This window comes from Eleutherodactylus coqui, chromosome 2, assembly GCF_035609145.1.
Source record: "Eleutherodactylus coqui strain aEleCoq1 chromosome 2, aEleCoq1.hap1, whole genome shotgun sequence".
Taxonomy (NCBI): Eukaryota; Metazoa; Chordata; class Amphibia; order Anura; family Eleutherodactylidae; genus Eleutherodactylus; species Eleutherodactylus coqui.
This window is the reverse complement of record NC_089838.1, coordinates 5,471,677-5,493,272: the sequence shown is the minus strand read 5'-3', so window position 1 is coordinate 5,493,272 and position 21,596 is coordinate 5,471,677. Positions and strand designations below refer to the sequence as shown.

The 21,596-nt window shown below is 46.2% G+C and overlaps 1 protein-coding gene across 1 annotated transcript in view; it reads right to left on the bottom strand.

Annotated features, from left to right (window-relative positions):
- Positions 1-21,596, bottom strand: part of ATXN10 (ataxin 10) — a 132,975-nt gene that overhangs the window by 94,680 nt on the left and 16,699 nt on the right. Inside the window, exon 3 of the mRNA XM_066590212.1 lies at positions 17,886-17,968. Coding sequence (XP_066446309.1) covers positions 17,886-17,968 — 83 coding nt within the window. The remainder of the gene's footprint in view (positions 1-17,885; positions 17,969-21,596) is intronic.

Sequence of the window (21,596 nt, the reverse complement as noted above, 5' to 3'; positions counted from 1 at the left end):
ATGCGGACGGGGGTCACTCATGCATGAATGATTCCTGTAGAGATGGAGCCCGCTGCTGACCCTAATTTGGCAGCAAAATGGGTCATGAGTTCTCCTCTATTGTGGAGGGCTGCTGCCATAAGGCGTACTCTGTGATTCAGAGCGTTCTCCACGAATTCCCCCAGTGCAGGTACAATGCGTAGGGTGGTGGTCCAATGGTGGAGCCTGTCCGACAACTGCTTCGCTAATCCCAACAGTTAGGATGCCAGGCATCCTCTAGTGCGGCGGGTCCCAAAGTGGTCTATATGGACCCGAGGGGTCGATTGGGACTTGCTGGGGGTCCATATCAGCAAGAAAAATATGGGGGTGCAAATGGGGGTCCACGTGAGCAGACCCCATTTAGGCAGGTCATCATCAACACTTGGGCGCTCTGTAAATGACACAATCCACCTTCCGCAGATTGTACAGAATACTCAGAAACTACTTACCTCTGATATTCATTGTTTGTGTAGAGTTCGCACAAAGCTTCCTGGTCTCCGGCGACGGACGAAGAGACCTGCGCAGGAGCCGATTTACCTATAAAGTTACTACTGCGCATGGTTTTCACGTGACGCGCCAGCCCCGGAGGTTTTGTGTGAACTCTACCCATCTGCTTTGTAGTCGGCTATGCTCATGTGCAGGCTTTACAAGGCTTCATCCCGCCAGCGACGCACGCAGACCTGTGGCTCATCCGGCATTATGGAAGATTTCAAGAAAGTGCGGCGCCAATCTTCTTAAATAAACCGATTGCAGATCACTGGAGATGTGAGACTAAACCTCACTAATGTGAAGCCACATATTGACCAATCACCATCAGAGCCTCCGGCTCCTCCCATTAACAGCGCTATCTGTGGATTCGTTTTATGTAAGAAGGTTACCAGGTTCTGATTTGTTTCATCCCGAATATTTACTTGCATTTTGTGACTTTTCAATAAAGATCTGAATAACAATTGTGGATGTTTTTCTTTTTTTACAATGGTCCACTTTACAATAACCCCATGTGAGTGAGCGTCGCGGTCCGCTGGGAAAACTCATGTGACTTCAATAAGTTAAGGATAATTCCGCATTAGGCCGGCTGCACACGAACAGATTTGCATCGTGAAATCCAGTGGGCATCCGCAGCAAATACGGCCCATTACATGCTACTGAAAAAGGCTTTTTCCTGCACACAAGCGGAAATCAATTGCAATTTTCCACTCAAAGGGAAAAATAAATAAATAAATTGCAGCAGGTTCCATTTTTAGAGCAGATTCTGCGTGGATGATTCCATTGAAGTCAATAGGAGCCGTCCGACTCGCGGCCCTTGTGCAACTGACATTACAGACAGGTCTCGGATTCCGCGTCATCGCTGGGTGACGGCGCAGGAAAAGCAGTAATTTAAGAAAAAAAAATAAAAAACGGACTGTGCATGTCTGACGTCAAGCCATGCGGACCATTCGCAGCACAAAAGAAATGACAGGTATGCGCAGATCCCGGCTGACCGCAGGTTCGGATTCCACTGAGGGCCCCCGCATGCAGAAACCGACCCAGTTGTGTGCAGCCGGCCTTAGACTGGCAGGGAGTCCACGGAAAACAAAAATCAGCAAGTCGTCTACGGGCCAAAAAAGTTTGGGAACCTCTGCTCCAAGGCCTCGCTTTAACGAACGTCAATTCACTCTGTGGTTGACGCGCCCCCTGTTGGACGGGTGAATTCGCTTCAGCAGAGCATTTGCTGGGGTTCCTCGGCAAGTACGCAAGTGATATTTTCCAAGGCCCTTGCATTTGCACAGGTCCTCCGAAACCAGTATGGCTGAGAGCCGCTGGGGGTAAGATTGCCTTTTCACGTGTCTGGTTCAGTGTTCGGACTACGCCTTATAGGTGCGCCGCGGGGAGACAAAGCCTTTTACACCAGTCAGATCCAGAGGCACAATGCGATCCTCCTGCGCCATTTCCTCCTGCATTATTGGTTGCGTGAAACAGTATACATGGATACAGATTTCAATTCCTAAACGTGCGGCTTCTTATATTTTCCCACCTCCTTGGGTACTGCTCTAGAACGTCCTAAGGTCCCACTGTGTCCCCTAATGATAGAGATGAGAACAACGGATTTTTGGTATAACTTATTGTAAAATCTCTTTCTCGTCCTGCCATTGGGGGACGCAGCACCCACCAGTCTGGTATTAGGACTGTACCGTTTACACCTCTGGGTCGGAGTGCTCTCAGTGCGGTCGCACATGGGGTTACAATGGCGTGCAGTTCTTGAGTATTATCTATTATTGTCGGATCCTACTGCTTGCATACAAACGGAGCTAGCTTATGCCTGCAGGAGGGGTACAGCTAGTAGGAGTAACACTTCTTAATGTCGCCTCCAACAATTTTGTTTTTTAAGGAGGGGGGGGGGGGCAAATTCACACTAGGCCGATGTTCCATAATGTAAAATCTGCAGCAAATCCACACAGTTTGGTGCATATTTTGTCGTGGACTTTGACAAGGGTCCGCAGTGTATTTCACCCCATTAATTAAGAGATAAAATCTGGTCCAAATCCACCAAAACGATTAGCATTGTGGTTTTAGGTTTTACCGGGGAATACTTTACAGAGATCCAAGTTGTGTGAACAGCCACGGGCCCATAGTCCTCTTAACCCTCCACTCGCCCCGTCGGTACCAGGCCCATAGTCCTCCTAACCCTCCACTCGCCCCAATCGTCTCATCGGCACCGCACCCATAGTCCTCTTAACCCTCCACTCACCCCGATTGTTCCATTAGCACCGGGCCCATAGTCCCCTTTCCTCTTAACCCTCCCTTTGCCTCGATCATCCCGTCGGCAACAGGGCCACTGTCGTCCTAACCCTCCACTCGCCCTGATCGTCCAGTCGGCACCGGGCCCATAGTCCTCTTAGCCCTTCACTCGCCCCGTCGCTGGAGCAACAGCTGATGACCGGTGGGTTCCTATAAAGATAATGCTGGTAAATGGATAGATTTTTCTGTTTTCACTTCATCCCCCAACTAGAAGCATTAAATATCTGCACATTATGTCAAACCTTTCCCCTGTTTAAAGGTGCAATTCAATCTCTTTTGGAAGCGGGCTATTTTATTTTAATTTTAAATTGTAAAAACATAAAAAAAGACCCAGAGAATGCGGTAGAAACGGCTAATTTTATCCTGCTGGTAAACCACGGCACAAATTATACATGGAAACCGGCCGGAGCAGAAGGGAATATATAATAATGGGACAATAATCCCATTAAAGCACAAATTGGGCACAGATTACTGCAAAACAAAAATACGGTATTACCTCAGAATGAGGGGGGGGGTGACCTACATTTACTGAAAAAAGTCTGACTCAAGAAGGTACTTGGAGTTCTAAGAGTCCGTCATTGATTTGCTTACTATAAGCACAAGGTACACGTGCAGCATTCTACATCTACGTCTTCTCTGGAGACCCCGATCACTTTTGTCACTTTCTAAATCCAAAACATTATGACAAAAGATGCTGATTTTAGTGCCAAAATGTCGCTCATCGTTGGAAATATTTTAGCGTTACATTTTTTTTTTTTTTTTGGAGGCCACTAGCCGAATATTTTTTTTGTCAGTTTTTGTGTTTTTAATATGCGAGCGTCATTGTAGCGTAATAAGTTCTTCACGTAAAAATAAGATGAAAGTGGCCCAAATGATGTAGTTTAAAATGCCCAGTGAGGTCCATGTGGGCGGAGCCACGCCCCACAAGGGTGTTTTTTTTCTCCTCAAACCCATTAAGTTTAATACGGCACAGATTCCCATTCAAATTTATGGTATCAGGATTTAGCACAGAACTTTTATTGTAATTATTTAACCCTTTCCCAAGCTGAAATAGAATGTTGCAGGGACTACACACACACACACTAATATTTAAAGGTCTTCTAACGCTTCAATATTTCCAGTTATTTTTTATATTACCGCCTCATTCAGATGAGAGTGTTTTTTTGCGCACCTATGGGTGCAAAAAAAAACAATACTCGCATGAGTGGAAACCGCCTGAAACTTTGCCGTTCACTGGAGCAGCTGCTCCACGAAGGTCCCCTCATCACGATGAGGGGATTGCAGCCGGGACGAAAGAATCCCCTGCCACAGTGCTGTGACCAATCAGAGGCAGCGCTCAGCTGTCATTCAATGGCTGAGAGCGGTCTTTGATTGGTCACAGTGCTCAGCTAATCAGAGGCAGCGCTTTCTGGAGGCGGGGATTTTTCAATCCACAGCCACCAGAGTACAGAAGAAGACTGATGGGGAGAAGAGGCGGTCAGCGCTTTTAGAGGAGTTAACGTTTTTTGTTTTTTTTGGGGGCCCAGCAGTGCTGTCATAGTGTTCAGTGATAAGAGGACTCCCCGCGGGGATTAACAGAACGCTCGGTGAGTCCCCCTTGTCCCTACGGGAATGAAGCACCTTTTAAATACCCTGCTGTAAGTCAATGGAAACTCCTACAAAACCCGCATCTATTTCCTATCTTTTTTAGCTGTGCGCCGTTTTGTGCTTCAAATTCCGCGCAAATGAAGGCTTCTATGGGAAACCATTGGTTCTTTTAGAAGCATGAATTATGTGAACGCAAAACACACGCTTGTCTGAACGAGGCCTAACAGTTCAAGTGCAGCAAATAATGTGAAAAAGTTCAAAAGTAAGCGAAAAACAAAAATATTATGAAATTTTAACGCAACAATAGTCTGAATATATGATTGTAACTAAAGAGCTTTTTTTCAGGGAACACATCAAGGACAGTGGCTCTGCAACACAGAAAGCAAGTTATCATTTGAAACTGGATGCAAACTATTCTTACAGGTGTGGCAACTTTTGTAGATTACTTTCAAACCCTCTGATTCTTTATAACCAGTGTTGGAACAGACGGCATTACAACTTTGTGCTCAAAACTGATAAAATTCCAAAAAGTTTTTAAAAAGTTAAAAAAAAACACAAAACAAATATAAAAATTAAAAAAAAATTAAATATTTAGAAATGAATGATTCAGAATCTCAGCAATAAAGTGAAAACATCTGCAGGAATCATTTTAATGATTTACAAGAGACTAATGATCTGTCATAATATTGGACTGTAGTTAATATTTCAGCATCAAGCAAAATTCACCAGGAAACCAAGAAAACCAAAGAGGATATGTCAGCCGGGATGCCACCCACCGTGAAGGTAGACGATGATGTACTGCCGACCCGCAGCATGGAACTCTGGGGGAGTAACGAGGGACTCAACCCATAATTTATACAAGACCCACCCACACTGCCACTTATAAGAAGCCGCTGCAGTGTCCATCATGGCTCATATAAAGGGAAAATTACAGCCAGAGAACAGGGTTTGCCACAATTTGTTACCACGTAAAAATAGAAATCAAGGATTTCCATACCTTGACGGCACTTAGAGAGATTTAGCATGGATGTGTGGTTTCCACCCACGTCCATTACGTGTTACTGAGCTGCCCTGAGCGAGCTCTGGAGACGACTAGAAGCTCACAAGGTGGGAGAAGAAGTGTGTAATAATGGTCCATATACACTGATGGCCACTTTATTAAAGAGCACGTCCCTTATACGACTGGAGCTTCCCTGGATGGCAATTCCCCCCGTGACCCCGGAGTGCGGCATAAAATCACGCGACACGTTTTCACTGCGAGTTTCAGTGCGAATCCACAATATATGGGAAAAATCCAGCGATCGGGGCGACTTCCTTTCAGAAGGCTTTGTAACTTCTACTAATGTAATTTCCTATTGCGGTGCCGATGTCACCAACACCAGGGCCATGTGACCACTGCAGCCAATCACCGTCTCACTTCAGCCATATTTATTTATTAAATACAGATAAGGGAAAAGGTTTTTTAAACACTATTTTTTTGTTTTCTTACACTCTTTTTATGTCTCTGGAGGGGACCTGATCCGTAGCAGCTGTGATTGCTATAGTAAGGCATTGCAGGCCTTCTGTCCTGCAATGCCTTATCGCTGGTTATAGCGATCATAGGCAACGGCAAAGCAAGATGCCTGTATCTAGTGTCCTGTTGCCTTGGGCACCTGTCGGCCCTCCACAATTACATTGCAGGGATCCGATAACGTCACAGAGCAAGGGTCCCCCCTCTGTGAGCCCTTTACACGCAGGGGGGGGGTTAACAGTGGGAGTCGCTGTCTCCATGTACACCCACTGTTGCAGGAGGAGGCAGTCCATCAGTAACAGCCAGCTTCCGCTGCCGGATGGCGCAAGCTCACTTCTGATCCCACGCCATCCACAGGACGCAAGGTTACATCCTGTCGCGTTAAGTACCACGTTGTCATGACGTAACCTTACGTACTGTGGCATCGGAATACCTACGGATTCTAATGAATTACTGCCTGTGTATGTCCCACGGAGACCAGTTCAGCGATCGCCATTACAAGTGCTGTTCAGTCTTTTATAATGCCAAAATCTCTATTCGTAACAGTTAAAGGCGTTACCCAACTGTAGACTACTTATTGCCTCTTCTGTGGATACGCTATCAATCGTAGATTAGCGGGGCTCTGCCACTCAGCACCATTTCTAATCAGCTGGTGTGCTTTGTGCACAGAGCCGATTTCCACAGGAAGCAGACTGCTCCGTTCCCACTGCAGTGGCCAGGCTTGGTATTGCACGCAAAGTTTTCATTCACTTCAATAGGAACTTTGCCTGCAATCCCCAGACTCTCCACTGCAGTGAAAACAGAGCTGTCCACTTCTTGCAGAAATCAGTTCAACGCACAGATCCCCAGCCCAGCTGATTGGCAGAGGGTTCCGGGCAGCAGACCCCTACTGATCTAGTATTGCTGGGCTTTTCTGTGGAAAGGCTATCAGTAGTCTACACCCTTTAAAAGAACTGCGAGTTGACTACTGGCTCCCCGCAATTACAATGCTGGGCAGGAAGAGGTTAAACAGATACCTTAGGTATAGGACGAAGCTCCAGGTCCCGATTTCAGTTCCTTACATTCAGACAGCGCTATTAATGTATTACCCTCAATGAACATATATGTGTGTATTCGAGTCAGCTCTAACAGGCAGCGGTTCCCACCAGCCCACTCACGACGGGATTTAAGAGTCAGGTTTTGGAAAAGATTCCCTCATTCTGTGAAGTGGAAACCTTACAAGGACTTCCAGCTTGGGCCGGCCGGACTGCACACGGAGAACTGCTGTCCAGCTCTGCGTCTTTCAGAATCCGCTAAAAATAACACTTTTATGTCACCCGTAACAATCCTGAGGCTCGCAACAACGTTTAGCTTTCTCTTCCCCCAAAAACATTGGACAAAATCCCATTTTCCAGCCACTTTTTTGGTCCGGAGAAAATATGTGACGAGGCTGCGGAAAATGTAAAAAATTCAGGTAGGTTTTGGGTCCAAAATGTAATGTTGAAGATCTTTGTAAAACGTTGCTGTAGATTGTATGCGGCTGGAAAGAAAATAAAACTTGCTTAAAAAAAAGAAAAAAAAAAGGGGGGGGGGGGTGTATAAAATTGATTAAATAAGCCAGGCAAGAAAAATATTTTTGGGAAAGCCGCTTTCAGTATACCGCCCTTGCCCGATCTCCCACCGCTCCTCTCTATACTACCCTACCAAAAGATATTGGACCCCTGAGTGAGAATCAGAAGTAGTAGTGGTTTCCAAAGGGTAATACTTATGGGCGATCCTGTGGCCCTAATGACAGCGGATACTCTCCGTGGCATGCTTTCTATTAACGCCGATATGCTTCAGCTGGCATTTCCCTCCATTCATCCTGCAAACATCTGGCAAGTTCTCTCAAAGAGAGTGGATGGTGTTCATATTTCCTGACGAGACGTTCCAGTTCTTCCCCTAGATGTTCAGTAGGATTCAGGTCAGGACTCTGTGCAGCCGGTCCAATCATGGACCATTCATATCCTCAAACCAACATAAACCAGCGTTGGCTTAGTAACAAGGTGCGTTGTCTTATTGGAAGTATGGCCGACCATTCCCAGAGTATTGCCACATTGTCGGCAGCACATTATTGTCTAGAATGTCAGTAAATGTCCCGTTGGGGGGGCTTTAGATCAGGGAAACAGGACACAAACTAAAAGTGCGGATGAGATCTCATTGCCACACGATTAAACAGAGAAAGACAGAATTACCTGCAGCCGAGCACTTATCTAGTTACAGACACGACAAGTCACAAAGCTATAGAAGAATTTGGGAATATAAACTAATAATAACAACTTTTGACACTTTCAATGGAGGGTTATATTCTTCACAAGGATTTATGGGTGATTGGGAAGTATGAGAAATCTATAGCACTGATAACACTCTGGCCTGGTGACCCCCTAAGACTAATTCAGGGACCATAAAACCTTCACTCTCTTATCAGTGTTTATTTAAAAAGGTTTCTGTTTCAGTCTTCATCCATATCCGTGCCTTGTCATACGTATGGGAGTATAAATATGCATGCCTCTTCGGATCTATTTCATTTAAGCCTGAAGAAGAGCCCGAGAGGTTCGGAAGCTCGCTATAACATTATACTTCTGTTAGCCATTAAACGGTATCATATCTACAAGACTACGTGGTTTCTCTTGTTGGGAACAATCACATTTTGCCACTACAACTAACAGAATGATACCATGCCACGTATACCACCCCCAGACCGTGACACAACCTCTGCCATACAGCCAGGTAAAAGGCGTTCCCCAGACTCCTCCACACCCAGGTACATCTGATTTGAAGATGGCGTAGCACGGATTTTCACTCCATAGAAGGCTCTTCCATTGCTCACCTGTCCAATGAGGACCGTGCTTATACACCTTGCCACTTACAAGATCTGTTTGTGGTCAATGAATCGGAACATTCTTGCCTTCATTCAGAGGTTGAAAACTCATCTCATCATAGACAACCCTTTTCAGAAACGAGCGGCCACAAGCGATCAATTGATCACCATGGGTCCCACTCATCACACAGAAAGCCACGACTAGTTTGGCATTTCCCCTGCAGTGCCTGCTACAGGAGATGGGTAGTATTACATGGCAGCCTTTCAAATGAATAGTCATTGTAATAGATGGACAGCATGCGTCGGTCACAGAAGGTCTCTGCTCCGGCTCGTAGGGAGGCCTCAAGAAGAAAAGCTCCCTCTATAAACTCCATATGCCATAATAGTAATAAAAGCACAGATGGTGGTAAACTTATGGACTTGCCGAAAGACCCCCCTCCTCTCCATAGACCCAGTATGCTCAAATTAGGGAAAGGTTTTCCAGCTCAAAGGCAATGCTTTGAGGAAACCATGCTCTGAAGAATGCTGTGAATGAACGTCATTCACTCGCAGGCTGCACTCCATTGTAGATCAATATGGGCCAGAATAGGAGGAGGCTTGAATTACTGCAGACCTTTACTTTCTCCCTACATAGACAGAGAGAGATACAGATGTAGCAGAATTTAAAGGTGTCTCTCTCCCTCCTTCTCATGTTCGCTCATCTCTAGTAAGGAACTTCTCTCTGAAGATTGTTGATCCAGGGATTATTCTGACTGCCATAATGGAGCCAGGAAGGATCCCCCCCCCCCCCAAATGAGATAAATTGGCTTCTGCCTCATTGTTTGTTTGTTTTTTGCCTTTCTCTGGATCAACACGGGGTGGAACAGGCTGATCTGGACGGACATTTGTCTTTTTTCAGCCTAGCATACTAGGTTACTATGTTTTCAGACAGCTCCATACATTGCATAGTGGCCCAGGTTGGTACTGCAAGCTGAATCCTATTAAATTGAATCGAATGCAGCCTGCAGTACCAGCCTGGGCCAACGTGTAATGCACGGAGCTGTCTGAAAACGTCGAGAAGAGAGACAACCCCTTTAAGAGTACTTAATGGACACTTGCTATACGAGTGATTTACTAATGTATTAGTGAAGGTTCACCAAAGGTCAACCCATGTTTTCACATCAATGTAAAGCCCGTCTTCCAGTAAATATTTAGTGTGCATTCCAGTCATACATTTGCTATACCCTTATTCCACAGCCAGCAATACCCTAGGGTGTAAAGTTCTAACCAAAAAATTCAGAGTAGGTGTGGTCCCAAGATCAGATTTTGAAGTTCTCGTTTCTAGGCGCTTCTAGCAAACACAGTCCAAAACTGAAGACCGGAGAAGAAACATCGAAGTCCTTTTCTTATTTTTAATACTCATTGAGAGGTAATAAAGAGAAGAAAAAAAAGTGTCCAAACCGCGCCGGCTGTCCAAAAACAACATCAATAACTCAAAATGAATAAACATAAAAAAATGGGGTTAAACTTCTATTAAATTTTGATGAGTCTAATATATTTGTCACACTCCCATAATTATTTCCTGAAGAAAAAATAATATAAATTCTGGTCTGACAGCGTAATAACAGCCTTGTCTTCAGTCGCAGCAGAGCCGGCCTGGCTCCTTACTCCGTAATTCTTTAAAATGAGGGAGGAAAAAAAAAAAAATTAATATATTGTATAAAATAAAAATGAACATAAAACATAAAAAAATAAAACAAACAAATAAAAATAATCAGAGGTGGATAGATGTTTCCACACGGGAGCCGGTTTGCGGGACGGCAAACACAACCGGTCTTGGCAATCCGATGCGGAGTAGTGGAGGTCCTACAATAAATCAGGATAGGAAGTTCATCTGTAATGAGGCGCAACGGCGGATCAAGTAGACGGGGCGGGGAACGGTACAAATAACTAAGTGTGGGCTGAGTTCTTCAGATGCAGCGCCAATCTTAAATGGACCGCAAAAAGTTCAGACGGAGTACACGCGATTAGAGGGAAGCCGGGAACCTGCAACGAATAAACCTCTGAAAAGTTATTGGTAGGCAGAGGACTCGTCTGATGCAATACCGTTATAGCCAGTAATCAGCTTAAAGGGTTAACACCCCCATAGTCATTTAGATTATTGCGCCCCGTATGGCTCCCCGTGCACCATCGCTTCCCCAATGCCAACAAACATCAGCAGCTCTTCTACAGGAAACGGGCATTGGTTGCAAAAAGACACCCATTATGGGAGTTGGGCATGTCAGGCCAACAAAAGCCTCAGTCATGGTCAACCAACAACAGTGGTTGGAAGAGGTCGACCAGTTTGGCCATTTAGGCAGTACAACCACCAATGACGAGGATAGTGAACATGATTTCCAGTGCTGTATCGGGAAGGCATAGACCGCCTTCCAACATCTACATCCGATATGGGCTACTGCCAACGGATGATACAACTTCTGATCCCTACAAATTTTCTGCACCTGAAACATGGAAAAGTGACCACATGTATCAACCGGCAGCTTGATGTGTTCTAGTAACAATGCCTTCATCCATGGTTCAAGGTCACTTACTATCATTGGGTTATGAAACTAACCGCTGCTCCGGACATGGCCGCCCCACTCCCGAGTCATCGAACGCAGACTTGGTGTTACAGAACACCTTCTTGAGAAAAGGCTGGCAAGAATCGCTCTCATGAAATACAAAAAGTGGGAAGCCTTGACAGGGAAGGCAAACAATCACTAGGCAACGTAGGTTTATAGAGGACTCGGGTACGGTCAAGCTTTATTGGGATGTTGCCAAAGCCGCTACCTTTGATTGCCAACAATGGAATTCTTTTGTCACCCGATGCATCGAAATGCGTGGGAACCCAAGTCTAGGTAACTCTCAACACCCTGGTAGGCCCAGGGGTTTAGGAAACTGGTAACTGCCTAGAAGAGGGTGTGGTGTCATGCACATCATTGGGTGCCGATGCGGATGACCATTCAGGGTAACATGTTTTTATGTTCTACTAGCGACCCCCTTCTATCAGCCAGAGAGGAAAGTTTTCACTCTGGAGGACACGGCACCATCATGCATCATATGGTCCCTCACTGGGTAAAGCTGGCCATTATCATGCATGCTGTGCTGGAACTCCCCAGAGACCGCGCCTTTAATGTGAGACGCTCACAAGTAGCAGTATGAGGCGGCTTTCACACCGGCATTAGAGCTCCGTTCAGGGTTTCCGTCTCTCTGTTCCGTTTTTGGAGCAGAGAAACGGAACTGAAACAAAACAAAGTATTTTTCCCCCATGGTTTGCTTTTGTTTTTCCTGAAACCCCCTTGCAGACAGAAAGGCTTCCGTTTCATCAGGTTTCCAATTATTTGGATGAAAAATAAATAAACAAAAATAGTCCGCAGCATTATTTTTCTGGAAGCAAAAGGAACCCTTTACATTTTTTTTTTTTTTTTTCTTTTTTTTTAAACCCCATTAACCACTTAGAGACAAATCTTTTTTTCGTTTTTCCATTTTCGTTTTTTCCACCCCCCCCCCCCTTTTAAAAAAAATCGTAACTCCTTTATTTTTCCATTTTTTGCGGGACGAGTTGTCATTTTCAATGGTGCTATTTAACATAGTGAAAAACTAGAGAGAAACTGCAAAAACAAAAAAAAAAAAACAAAAAAACATTCTGCAATCTTTCAGGGCGTCTTGCTTCTATGGCGCACAAACTGCTACAAAAATGACCTGATGACTTTAGTCTACGGGTCGGTACGATTACTGCGATTCCACACTTTTTTTGCTGTACTACTTGTATTTCTTTTCAATGATATTTAACTATTTAAAATTAATTATTTTCTGCCGCCATCTTCTGCGCACAATAACCTTTTTTTTAATGTTTCCCTCAGGACGTCCTGTAGTTTACGTTGCCACCATTTTGGAATACATACAACTTTATCGCTTTTTATTGCATTTTTTTCCTTGGAGACAGAATGAGCAAAGCAGCGCATTTCTGGCTTTTTTTTTCTTCTGACGCCGTTGACCTTGCGGGGTAAATAATGCGTTACTTTCATAGACTGGACTTTTACGGACGCAGCGATACCAAGTAGTATTTTTGTTTTACTATTTAGATTCTTCTATTATAAATATGGCAAAAGGGTTTTGGGGGTTTTTTTTTTAACTTTTATTACTAATTATTAGAGAGAAGGGAAAAAAAAAATAAGGAAAAGCTTTACTGATCTTATTTTTTACTTATTTTCTTAGTCCCTGGAGGGGACAACAACTACAATGCTTTGATCGCTCCTGCAGTATGATGTAATGCCAGAGCACTGCATCATACTGCACTTCAGCAGGCAGTCTATCAAGCCACCCCACAGGGATGGCTTCATAGGCATTCTGCTAAGACAGCCCTGGGGCTTTTCAGAAGGCCCTCGGCTGCCATGACACCCGCACAGCTCCCTGAAATCTCATCACAGAGGGGCCGTACGGGACTTCGGAACTTCATTTGGTGGATGTAAATACTGCTGTCAGAACAGCGGGATTTAGAGGGTTAACAGGCCCGAAGAGGCACGCGGCTTATCAGATCTGTTGCCGCCAGCAACAGCCGGCGTATTTGTTAACAAACCATTTAATTAATTTTTTAAAAAACAACATGATGAATGACTTGTTTGGCACTCATATTACGTAATGCTGCGGTTCTACTGCTATGTATTCGCTAAACATTTATGGATACAAATTAAAAGAAATAAAAGAAACAGCCTGCAGTGCATGGAGGGTGATCGCCCCGTGCATGGAGGGTGATCGCCCCGCAATCGCCCCGTGCATGGAGGGTGATCGCCCCGCAATCGCCCCGTGCATGGAGGTAGATCACTATACACATCCTGCAGCTGTTGGAAGTAAAAAAAACACTATAAGATAGTCAATAAGGGGTTAAATTCAATGGGGGAAAAAATGGATCTGTTTTTCAGTTTTATTTCAGTTTCTCGCCTCCACAAACGGAGCAAAGAGAGAGAAACCCTGAACGGAGGCCCAACGCCAGAGTGAAAGCAGCCGTACGTGGCAGCGATCAGGGTGATTGTGGCTCTCTGCTTTGACTTAGAAGGGGCTTTTTACTAAATTGATACGGCTGCATCCTACAGGAGGCGACCTGCGATACTCACTGCTGCAACATATAATAGATTACAGACTCTGTGCTTGTAGAAGGAGGGTTCTACTTCGTAAAGACCTATGATTACAGCAGCCTCTGCACTCCTTCATGCGTGGCTACAGCTCTCTCTACGGTTAGATGACGAGATGTACTTATAACATCATTAATTCTGCAAAGACCCTGTAGTACAAAACTCCTTTGTACCGGCCGGGGAGGTTACTGCAGGATGGGCTGTGCTGGACCAGGGCTTAGCGTGAAAGCGTGTAACTCAACACATTAGGCCTGGTTCGCATAAATGTCGAAAAAACGGTCAGATGGACATCTGCGCATCCAAAGTGAGTGGCTGATTGGCTGCAGAGGTCACATGTCCCCGTTGTGGAGACAGTCACTGCAGCAGGAAGTAGAGAACGGCAGCAGACCAGGCATTGGAACAGGAGAGGCGGAGGATCAAGTAAGGCTGGTACGCCATCGTTTGTGCTTTCCAAAACACCCCATTTGCCTAATGAACCAATCAGCAGTCCTGCAAACAGCCCATTTTTATCACTCTCATCGCTTCCTGCCCGTCATGGGGCTCACATTGAAATTCAATATCTCACAAGGGCCAATTTTGTATTGAGCCAACCTAACCCATCAGTACATTTTTCAGATGTCGGAAAAAAATTGGAGTAACTGTGAAAAATTAAAGCAAACAGAAGGAGAAGGTATATAATCCATACAGATGTCGGCCGTGGGGCGTATTTATAGGGGATAACTCGCATGAAAATAGAACCCGTTCTTTGCAATGCGTCTATTCACATGGCCAATTTTTATCTTGCAGCGATGCTGCGAGACGGAAGGTTTTATTTTACTGCGAGTCCACAGAAATCTCGCTCAAGAATAAAAAAAAAAAAAAAAACTAAACCCTTCCCAATCCAATTTTGGATTCAGGATTTCCTAAAAGGCTTTCTCTTTTTGCTGTTATACAGCGGTGCCATCTGCTGGCTAAATCCAGTGTGTGTGCCAGAGAGGCTCCGACAGCGGCTGGCAAATAGACGGTAAGAAGACCCTGTTGGACGTCTTCTGATATTGGAGCTGTACAAGCACAGTCAGACAGTGGATTGGAAAGGGTTAAAAAGTTAAAAATAGCATCACATGCGCATGTACACGCGACTGCAGCTTAACATTTTTCCTGTAAAAAAAAAAAAAAAAAACAACAACGCTTGCGATCTTCACACCCATGAAAAAATTATAATAATCACATGATCAGCGACGCAATGTTATTTTTTTTTCCCCAAGATGCATCACACTTGCATGCAAAGATCGCATGTTTACAAGCATACTATTGGTCCAAGTTTCTCAGGCCGATATCGCTCACCCCCATGTAAATACGGCCATAGTCAAATTCAACCCCAGGACCAGATTGCTGCAAGGCGACAGCACTAACCACTGAGCCACCAAACTTATGAGTGGTCCAATTGCTGGGGCCCCTGCGATCGAGTCCACCGGGTGAATGTAACATTTACATATGGGATCCGACAGCTGGGACTCCCAGAGCAGCGGTCCCCAAGATCCCAGTGTGATTGGAGTTGTAGTGCCCATGCGTGCCCACCGCTCCTATTCATCGTCTATGGCAATAGCAGATCGTGGTGCTCGGCTACTTCAGTCAGCCCCACAGAAGTGAATGGAGCCATGGTCATGCATGCGCACCACCGCTCCATTCACTTCAGGTATGCTCTTGTCAAGGAGTCCCAGAGGACCCCCGGCGATCAATCATTTATCACCTACCCTGTGTATAGGCGATAACCCTTTTAACCCCTTGTAGTCACACACCCGTCAGGCTATGGGGGTAGTATGTGACACCCAGCTTTCCAAGAGAGGGTGAAAGCCGCCAAGACACAAGGCAGATACAAGGAGACATAATGCTCTACTGCCCCCCTGTGGTGGCTGTAACGGTGGCAATACGTGCCGACTCTCCGGTGCTATCGGACCGGCTCAGGACTCCTTTTACTGCAGCGATTAGCCGAGAGGAGAAGCTGGTTTTAATTTTCTCTAGTTAATAAATCACTGTCTGTTTAATGACAATGCTGCAGCTTCACGGAGCGGAATAAATAGTTGTCAGAGACCGCAGCGCTAGATGTGGTGCCAGCGACGCCGCACACACTGTTTCCGAGCCATCCCCATCCTATAGTACATACTGAACTCCAACCAGCAATTACCAAGCCACAAAAAAGGCCGTCTGAAGGAGGAGAGAGCGGTCTAATAGTCTGCTGAGGATCCCAGCTTATCTCGCCCCTCGTAACTAAAGGCATCGCCAGTCACCGGGGGCCATCGGGGCTTCTGGCAGGACCAGCGCCAGGAGATCCACTGTGCGTGGGGCCAAATCCAGAGGAGACACCTGAAGAAGCCGGGTCTTCACCTTTACAGGGAACCTGTCGCCCCAAACTAACCCCACCGCTGTACTAGGTGTGGAGGACATGGCGGCGGACCGGTTTTCATAGGTCAGTACCAAACATTTCCCACCCCCGTATGCCAATTAGGCAGATTTGAGTCTAAGGTGAGAGTCTGGCCTGAACAGAGCCCGGCGTATTCATGAGCGTCACATAGAAGCTCTCCATGGACTGATGGCGCTCACAACCTGCCATGTTCGCTGCCAATCCTGTACCCGTGCCTTATGTGCGAGGTGTGGCGCAGGAGTAGCGGTGGATCTCGGGGACTTCCATGTTCCATGTCAGTGTTCCCCAACTCCAGTCCTCAGGGACCGCCAACAGGTCATGTTTTTCTCAAGCCATATGGCTTGAGAAAGGTGCTTTATACTGCACCGAAACGCGTTGCCTGATTAAAGTATCCTGTCCATTACTATGTACTCTGGAGCATAGTTCTATACTTTGTGGAGGACACTCTGAGGAGGGGGCATTTGTGCATCATACCCCCCTCCTTCCAAGTAAGTGTTATAGCAAACCATTTCTTATATGTGAAGCTATCCTCAGTTTTCACTCCAAATTGAGCGCAGATTTTTTCTGACGTCCCACTTTCTGTTATACCCGGGGGAGTTCTGGTCCCGACCCCCCGGCTTGTATCTGCAGCTCTCCTTTGACTCAGAGGATTGGAGTACTGAGGAAAAGATTCATCGTGATTGCTTTCGCACATCCCACCAGCCGTGAATTTTACCTACCAGTGGCGCTCTCTACTATTTTCTTGAAGAACCAGTACTAGTCACACACTGATGGCATATCCTATTAAAGGGGTTTTCCAGGACTCAAAAACGAGGACCTATCAGACCCAGAAACACCGACGAGGGCCTTCCCTTCCGGAGAAGGCTCTGGCTTTGGCTTACACTTCCAGTCATTGTTACCAGGCTTGTTAAAAGGTCGGACATTGACTTGCAGGAATGCCGCCTTCTAGTAGATGGCGCTGTAGAGGCATTATTCAATCTTCCCATTTGCATAAAATGTCCCAGAGGGGCATGAATGGCCTCATAGGTCTCCTCACACCTACTAGCTGCTCTCCCTAAGGAGAAACTTTACCCTTTCTGATCCACATAAACTCTCATTCACTCACTGCTATGGGAATTTAAACAGACTGCCCAGTTGAAAACTATATACGGCCTAAGTGGGCTGGTGTGCTCCTGCATGGAGTTGATTTCTGCAGGAAGCAGACAGCTCCATTCCCACTGCGGTGGCCAGGCTTGGTACTGCAGGCTATTCATTTCCGTGGGAACTTTGCCTGTAATACAAACCTGGTCACTGCAATAGGAACCCAGACATCAACTTTGGACATGAGCACACCAGCCCAGTGAACGGCTGATTGGTGGGGTTCCTAGATTCATGTTGATCTACTACTGATTACCTATCCTGTGCATAGGCCATCAATAGTTTTGCAACTGGACAACCCCTTTAAGGAAACTGAGCAGCACAGTCCACTTGGCTGTTTCTATACTCCCAGCCACGGCATACAGAGGGGGACTCACATCTCAGCCACGATAGGACAAGATGAAAATACCCCTTTAATGAGAATACAAGTTCAGGAGATTTTCTGAAGACCGAGGAGCTGCTTACCGACTAAAGACGATTCTTCTGAGGAGTTTGATGTACTGGAGCCTTGGAGGAGAGTCGTGGCTTTCTCAATCAGTCCCACGTTTCTGTCACATAAAAAGGATTACATGAGGAGAGAAATATCTGCCAGCTATACAGTCATACAATTGGTATTCAGAACCGTACAGGCCTGATTTCCTGCAGTGATCTTCTGAAGTCTTTGATCAACCGCAGCTGCAAGTGTTCAGTTTCCCTGCAGTGCCTCCACAGGAGAACTGAGGCATTACACAATTCCAAATACAATCAATTGAATGTTCACGTGAAGCAGTACAAGGAAACATTCTCCAGAGGAGACAAGCTTTGTAGTCGCACCCCACTCTGGCTAATAGATGAGGGTCCAGAACAGAGGAGTCCTTAATGAAGAAAGTGGACAGCCCCTTATAGGGCTTTTGCAACCAAGATATAATCTCGCAGTTTAGAGTAGTTTTTCCATTAAAGGCATTTAATCACTATCTATAGAGTAGGGGATAAATGTGTAATCACTGGTCAGACTCCCACCGCTTGGAGTGAATGTCCCAGGTGAATGAGGCGGTGGTGCGAAGGCTCGACAACCGCTCTATGCACTTCTATTGGACAGGTGGAGATGAATGCGCCTGGCAATCTCTATCTGTCCCGTAGAAGTGAAAAGAGTGGGAATCACACATGCGCACCATTGCTACCGTAACATAGGCTCTCAGGGTGCACAGATTTGGGCCTCGCTTGGGTTACCAATGGACGGACAACCAGCAATCAGATTTTTTTTCCTCTATGCTATGTTTTCAATGGGAAAGTCTCTTTAAAGGGACCCTCTGGTTTGAAGCTTACATTACCTGGTGTCCTTTATTCTAATACCAGTTCGTGTGGCCCCATTTGGTAAACCAAGATGGCCGCGGGATGTCTGTAGATGAATGATGCACACTGTGCATCAGTATGCAGCCGCTTTCTGATGTGAGCAGCGCCGGCCAATGAGAGCAGCATGTCGTGTCTCACACTACTGATGCAGTACCAATGTACAGCGAGTATCAGGTAGTCTGAGAAGTGGTGCTGCCATCTTGGATCATAGTGGCAGGGCCACAGGAACTGTATGGGAATAAAAGGAGGGCACCAGGTAATATATCCCTCTTCTCTGATCCCAGGACCAAATTTAGTCTTTTTGAAGGTTTGTCCAGTTATGAACAATTGATGATCTATCCTCAAGACAGGCCATAGTCGGTCAGTGGCGGTCGGCCACCCGGGACGCCCTCTGATCAGCTGTTCTCTGGACCAATACATTCACACATTGAGCTGATATTTTGCAGGAAGCAGACATCTCCGTTCCCACTGCGGTGGCCATGCTTAGTATTGCAGGCGAAGTTCCTATTCACTTCAATGTCTGCAATACAAAAAGACCAGCCATTGCAGTGGCTGTCTGCTTCCTGCAGAAATTAGCTCAGTGTACGAACACACCAGCCCAGAGAACAGCTTATGTGGAAGGGTCCTGTGGCAGACCCTCGCCAATCTACTGTTGAAAATGTATCCTGTGGATATGCCATCAGCAGGACAACCCCTTTAATGCGGACTACATCTGCAAATACTTCTTCTCACTTAATTTGCCCATCGTGTCAATTCTGCAGACTTTTCCTTGCAGCCACTGAACCAGCAGGGGGATTTAGCAAGCTGTGAAGTCAGGGTATTTTTTAGCTCAGCAGGGATCTCCTTTTCTTCATTGCAGCGTACGTCCCCACCGAGTGATGCTGCAGAAAACATTAAGGGATGACTGCTAAGCTTTCAAGTGTGCCTGTCAGGCAGCGCTGCACTCCAAGCAGCCGAATTCTAGGGGCAGCTTTGAAAGTGAATAGAGAGCAGACAGTAAGTGATGTAAGAGCTCAGCAATAGCGGGGGGCACTTCTTTTAAAAGGTGGCTATAATTTCCCCCTGCCCGCAGCTTGAGGCCATCGGTGTAGTGATCTCCCCATAGACCGTTTCCTGGAGCTCCAAGCCTCGCAGTGACATCTGCTGAGCCTTGTGGTAACATTATGCAAGCTTTCTCTACCTAATTAAAGGGCGAGCCGTCAGCCCCACACAGTGAAACCGCACGAACATACAAGTATTCAGCGCAGGGCACAGTGTGCCAAGGCACTGGGGACGGCTATTCTGCTTACACAGGGCTTTCCGTTAACCTGTACAGCATCTACAGAAGTCTGGTGGCTCAGAGATACATCTACGGCGGGGGGGCTGTTCAATAAGGAGATGCCAACAACTGAGGGGCAGAGACGATGCGGATATCCCACGGTGAATAATCAGCCCCATTTTCCGCTACGTGACGCCGCACCCAGAAGCTGATTTATTTTATGTTGTCCGTATGTTTAGGTGGTAATCGTTACTGTAGTTGATGTTTTTAAACGACCGACCACGAAAACACTATTAAAAATAAATAAAAGCCAGAACTAAATTTTAAAAAGGGATTTTTTTAAAAAGTCACAAAAAACAATGCCGCGCACAGCTAGGAAAAAAATAACGTCCGGGGGCCTCAAATGCAGCAATGGCAAAGAGAATGTTAAAAAAATAGATAAAAAAAACAAAAAGGAAGAAGTTTTTAATATACAAAAGTGGGAGGAAAAGAAAAAAGTTTTTTTTTTTGGTACGTTCAGAGTGAAAAAAAAAAAAGTTATGTCATTCATACCACAAAGCAAAGGCAACGGAAAAAAAAAAAAAAAAAAAAAAAAAAAACACAAAAGCACAAAAAGCTACGGCTTTTGAAATGTGGAGACGGAAATCTAAAAACATAACCCTGTCCTTCAGAACCAAACTGGGTTGTTAGAGGGAAGACCCCTCTAGAGGACAGGTAGGGGGCGGAGATGATGTAATACTAGCTGTCCCCCCAGTAAAGCCGTTCCAACCCTGGGCTTAACGTAAAGGGGTTTTCCAGGGAAATACTATTGACGATTATCCTCTTGATAGGTCCTTAAAAGTCCATCGGCCGGGGTCCATCGCTTGGGACCCCAAATGATCAGCTGAGCATGCTGTTAGCGCCGCAAATACACAGAGGTTGAAGCAGAAGTCTCCTCGCCGCCCTCTGTGTAGTGGCCTGTGCTTGTAACTGCAGGCTCAGCTCGATTTCAAAGCGCCAGCCACTACACAGAGGTCAGCGCTGAGACTTCTGCTTCAACCTCTGTGTATTTGCGGCGCTGATGGCATGCACCCGCTCAGCTGGTTGGTTCCCGTGCGACAGACCTAAGCCGATGACCCATCCTGAGGATACATCATTTGTAGTATTCTCCCTGGAAAAACCCTTTAAGCGCACACACACTTGGCCAAATGACCCTCTACCCGACAGCAGTGTGTGCACGCACACACGCGCACACGCGCACACGCGCGCACACACACACGCTCGCGCACGCGCACACGCACGCACACGCACGCACACACGCACGCACGCGCACGCGTTCAGCATGGCTGAGTGTTAAAAAGTTTGGGGAGGTAAGCCTCAACCAGACAGCTCTGGTGGCAGCTTACCTCCAAAAACAAAGGATCAGGTGCTGAATTTCAACTCCCCCAATCCATCTTTCTTTCTGACTGCAGACGGCCGGGTCGGATCCGGCTGCGAGAATTCTCGTAGCGGGACCTGACCCGAGCGTCTGCAGAGAGCAGAGCGTCACTCACCCGCTCCTGCAGCCCCGGCTCTTTCATGTGCCGGCACATGCGCAGAGTGGAGCG